Here is a 5,536-nt window from a genome sequence, read left to right on the forward strand (position 1 = left end):
CGTCTGGCTCCATTATCACGTGTTACGTTTTTCAATAACGACCGCCTTGCTGCACATCATCCCTTACGGCCCCTACACACGGCGCCGTGCGTTGAAGCTTGCCGGCGGGCGTGTCTGAAACTCGACCAACACAAGCAGTGGTTTGATTGGCTAGAGCTTGTACTGGCATATGATTCGATTGGCTGACGCTTCCGTCGAAGCTTCAAAAGTAGAACATTGCTCAACTTTTGAAGCGAGCAAAGCGAAGCTCCCACAATGCAGTTCGGCGAAGCGTGACGTCACCCCATTCAAAGTGAATGGGCAGAAGCGTTGAAGTGTCAACGCACGCCGCCGTGTGTAGGGGCCGTTACTAAACAACCTCTGAAATGTCCCAATGAACCAATCAGAATCGAGTATTCAACTAAGCCGTGTAATAAGTGCTGATTAATGCTTGGTGTAACCCCTCCCCAGGTGCAGCAGGAGGGGAAGAAGGAGGCGTCGGTGTCGGACGGCACCAACCAGAACTACACCGTGGGCCTGGTTGCCGTGGTGATCAGCTGCTTGTCGTCGGGATTCGCCGGCGTCTACTTTGAGAAGATCCTGAAGGGCAGCTCGGCGTCCGTGTGGATGAGGAACGTCCAACTGGGCGTGTTCGGCATCGCGCTCGGCATGCTGGGACTTTGGTGGAACGACGGAGACGCCATCGCCGAGCGCGGCTTCTTTTTCGGCTACACGGGCATGGTGTGGTGCGTCATCTTCAACCAGGCGTTCGGAGGGCTGCTGGTTGCCGTGGTGGTGAAATACGCCGACAACATCCTGAAGGGTTTCGCCACGTCCTTCTCCATCATCGTCTCCACGGTGACGTCCATCTACCTGTTCGGTTTCCACGTGGACCTGCTCTTCACGGCGGGGGCGGGGCTTGTGATCGGAGCCGTCTACATGTACAGCCTCCCCAAAGCGGCGCCCAGCTCCTCGTCTCCTTCCTCCGCCTCCTCCTCGTCCCCTTCCTCCTCCTCGCCCCCTTCCTCGGCGTCTTCAGCGTTGAACGGAGGCGTCGAGATGGAGGCGTTTCTGCCAAAGTCAGTGCTGGTGAAGTGACTCTGTCTGTTTCCTCCTGATCTCCTCCTAACTCTCTGGAACTTTCTCTGAGTTCTCTCTAACTTCATCACCTCCTCCTGGCTTTTTGCTGACCTCCTCCTGACCCCTAACCTCCTCCTGACTTCCTCCTCTCCTCCATGTGAAGGAGAGTTAGTTAGAAGGACTCGACGAATGAGAGAACTCCCTCCTGATCTCCTGCTCAGCTTCTCCTAACTCTCTGGAACTTTCTGTGAGTTTCTAACCTCCTCCTGACCTCTAACCTCCTCCTGACCTCTAACCTCCTCCTGACCTCTAACCTCCTCCTGACTTCCTCCTGACCTCTAACCTCCTCCTGACCTCTAACCTCCTCCTGACCTCCTCTTGACCTCCCCTTGACCTCCTCTAACCTCCTCTGGACTTTAGGACATCCTGTTAGCGGTCAAATATAATACAAAATACATCCTATGTCTTTTCCTAGAATGGAAGATGTCATGATGTGAAGGAGAGTTAGTTAAAAGGACTCGACGAGTTCTCTCTAACTTTAAAACCTCCTCCTGACCTCCCCTTGACCTCCTCCTGACCTCCTCTTGACCTCCTCCTGACCTCCTCTTGACCTCCCCTTGACCTCCTCTTGACCTCCTCCTGACCTCCTCTTGACCTCCTCTTGACCTCCCCTTGACCTCCTCTTGACCTCCTCCTGACCTCCTCTTGACCTCCTCTTGACCTCCTCTTGACCTCCTCTTGACCTCCTCCTGACCTCCCCTTGACCTCCTCTTGACCTCCTCTTGACCTCCCACCTCCTCTTGACCTCCTCCTGACCTCCTCTTGACCTCCCACCTCCTCATGACTTCCTCCCCTTCTTGTGACCTCCTCTGGACTTTAGGACATCCGGGCACGACGTAGCCGGCTAACCTTCATGTGGATATAACGACTAAAAAGGAGAATAATTACACATGCAGAAAGTTACATTAATTTACTGTTATGTTTCCAAAGTGTGCTAAAAACTCACGTTATTGTATAATAATAATAATAATGTATATAACGCTCTTTAAAGTACGTCTCTAGGTGCTTCACATCAAGGGGAAACACATGTGGTGTGGAGTGCACCGAAGAACCATTTGAATATAGGTGTACGATAAATAAAACAAGGTGCAACTCATTCACGTTTTAAATGACGCTGCTGCAAGGAATTGTGGGACGGCATTATCTCCTTTCCTTTAGCAAAGGATGGTCCGGTATCTCCTTTGCTTAAGGAGACGAGAAAGGAAGCTCTTACCATCTTAATGATCTGAGGTCAGTTAGAAGATTTGTATATGGAGGAAATATCTCCTGGATTCATCTCACGCTGACGTCCTCTTCACCTCTCCTAGATTTCATGACTTTTCCCTGACCTCCTTTCCTTCCTCCTCCTCGCCTCCTCCTGAGCTCAGCCTCTTAAAAAAACTGACATTTGTGGAGAACAAACTCTTCATCCTCCTCCTCCTCCTCCTTTTCAAAACCTCCTGTCTGCGGCTTTTCATCTCCTGAACTCTAAACAAAGACATCCTCCTCGCTTCCTTGCTTCCTCGCCTCCTCGCCTCCTTTTTCCTCTTGCTTTGTGACTGCTTCCTCCGCTGAAGCTCCTTCTTACTCTTGATGAAGAGGAGGAGGAGGAAGAGGAGGGAAACTCCTTAAAACTTCTTCTGCTCTTCCTCCCTCAAACCCTAACTCCTCTCTCCTCTCTCCTCCCCCTCCAACCTCAGAGATAAAGCGCGAGGCGTCGAGTCTCCTCCCCTCGCCGTCTCCATCACAGACTAAAGCACAACAGATGGAACATGATGATGATGATGATGAGGAGGAGGATGAAGACCACCCGTCTGTCTGTTTCCTCTCTGCCTTAAACTCTTGACTTTACTAACTGAATGAAACGAGGAGAAGCCTTACTGGATGTATATCTGCTGTCTGATCCTCTGTCTTCACTGAGCAGCTGCAAATATACAATATTATCATTATTTGCAATTAAGGATTTATTTTTGCTAATTGATCTCAGATTTATACAAATTATTATTGTATTTATTAGTATTTTTGTATTCAAAAAATGTGTTGAATAAGATAGAAAGATATCCCACAGTCCAACATTTGATTTCGTCCATTTTATTTTTATTCTTTAATGTTATTTATAGATTTGTTTCTTCTAATTTAGTTACTTTTTTTTAACCGTCTCATGGCAAGGACAACGCATGGTATTAAGGTTTCTAAAAATATGTGAAAAAAGTCTCGTCAAAAACGGAGATATTTAGGTAAACAATTCAAAACAACGAAAAAACCAACGAATAAAAGTAGAATTTAAATATTGACATTTCTTCCAAAACTCATAAATAAAAACAATAGTGATGAATAAATAAAACTCTGACACAAGAGAGTGTGCAAATGAATTTATTTAGTCGACAAATCAAATGTTGGTTTTTCAAGATACGCAAAAAACGTACGATTTTTTTTTTTTTTTTTTTTTAATAGTGAAAAAAGTTAACTGAGATATAAGGTATAAAAGCCAAACAAAGATCCCCACTTCCAAAGATCATACATAAATAAAACCCTCAACATATCTTGACACAAGAAACATCTTTCCACACTTCCTACTTAGCGCTGGAAATAAAAGGATTTGGACTTTTTGTGTCAACATTTCTCCCAGGATTTGAATATGAAAGCATCTTCAGACCTTATTTCCTGTTACAGTCTCCTGATGCTCTGTTCGGAGAGTACAAACACCCCATAAGGATTTCACGAGACAATTCTGAGTTCCTGTTCTCGTTTCAGAGCTTCAGACCTGATTTCATCTCCTAAAAATCGACTATTCGGAGAGAAAAGAGTGCCAAAAACCCTAATAATGTTTCAAATGAAAGTCTGGCTGCCTTATCTCGCCTTCAAAAAGATACGTCATTTCTATTCGACACTCGGAAGAAGAAGGATTTCACAGAGACATTTCTATGAATGCTGGAGTTCAGACCTGATTTCATCTCCTAAGAATCGACTATTCGGAGAGAAAAGAGTGCCAAAAACCCTAATAATGTTTAAAGTGAAAGTCTGGCTGCCTTATCTTCAAAAAGATACGTCATTTCTATTCGACACTCGGAAGAAGAAGGATTTCACAGAAACATTTCTATAAATGCTGGAGTTCAGACTTGATTTCATCTCCTTAGAAATCAACTATTCGGAGAGAAAAGAGTCCGAAAACCTCCTGAAAACGTTTTGAATGAAAGTGGCTCTGCTCAGTGAAGACAGGTCAGAGGTCACGCCCCTCTTGCTGTCGGCGTCGCTCTGAGACGTTTGTTTTCGGTGCCTTTTTGTATTCATCTGTACAGAAAGCCATACGATTGTTAGCTGTACAGTTCTCTCTCAAACCGCTGGATCTAAGAACTCTCCGTGTTTCTCTTCGCTCGAAAGGACTCGAAGCGTCTCCTCGGATCAGCCGCTGTGTTTTGATACAAAGGAATGAATGGTAATAACGATGGCTCTCACGTTGGGCGTCCTGTTGAAGATGGATGTGTCCGTCGAGCTGCTTCCTGTTGTTCTCGTTTCACTTTGGGAGGAACAGGTTTCGTGTGTTTTGTCTCTGCAGGACACGAGACACAAGAGTCTGTTTTAACGTGTTAGGGCCGCACGAAGTGGAAGAAGCGATTTTTTTAAGAAGCGATTTTTTTTTGACTTGTTTTGAGGCTCGGTACCAAACAGGTCCACAATACTTTAATTTAAAACGGTATTGTAACGCTTTCATCCCATGTTTTTGTATTTTCGCACTAGTACATATCGCAATTTTGATCAAATTCCCATTATTGAGTCGCCATAGAACCGCCCGAATTCCAGATTGTATGCATTTTAATAACCACACAGTTATTTATGACTAAAGCTCATTATAAATGGATCAAATTAGTTATTGAGGGATCTGATCTGAGAAGGGAGTTATTATTCTGGGGAAAAATTTCCAAGAAATTCGTAGATTATTTAAACATTATTTGTATTCTATTTCAGAGAATACCACGGCATATTAGGGTCAATTAAATAAACAATATTATAACAAAGTAAGGGGTGATATACGGAGAGCTGGATTGGAGGGTTACGGAGATGGTTTAGAGGAAATAATTAATTTAAGAGATTAAAATCACACATTTACGGAAAAGAAAGTGTGATTCATCTGCGCTTCGTTGTTGTTTTACTCCTGCAGATCGTCATGGAGATAAAATACAAAAAACAATAACAAAATAATGTTTGTTTTCCTCCCAAAGTAAACTAATATCTTCGGTTTTTTTTATGTCTTTATCGGAATCAAGAAGAGAACAAGAGAGTTAATTTTTTATTTTTTGTTTTGGGAAGTTTACAAAAAAGTATATATTAATATATCGGTTGTTTTTATTTAATGTGGGAATAAAAGGCTGTTTGTTTGTTTGTTGGTGGAGAAACAGGAAGCTCCGTAACACGTTATTATCCTGTTGGTTTGATTCAT

General features: G+C 44.0%; 1 protein-coding gene across 1 annotated transcript; it reads left to right on the forward strand.

The window, feature by feature from the left end:
• Nucleotides 1-450: 450 nt before the first annotated feature.
• On the forward strand, nucleotides 451-4,935 carry LOC104954058 (UDP-galactose translocator-like; the record flags this gene model as incomplete). The annotated part of the gene is made up of 2 exons (XM_010781111.1): nucleotides 451-1,058; nucleotides 2,799-4,935. Coding segments are annotated over 2 exons (663 nt in total), but the record flags the coding sequence as incomplete, so codon positions are not given.
• Nucleotides 4,936-5,536: the final 601 nt, after the last annotated feature.

Source organism: Notothenia coriiceps, unplaced genomic scaffold (assembly GCF_000735185.1).
Source record: "Notothenia coriiceps isolate Sejong01 unplaced genomic scaffold, NC01 NC01_scaffold00022709, whole genome shotgun sequence".
In the NCBI taxonomy this organism is placed as follows: domain Eukaryota; kingdom Metazoa; phylum Chordata; class Actinopteri; order Perciformes; family Nototheniidae; genus Notothenia; species Notothenia coriiceps.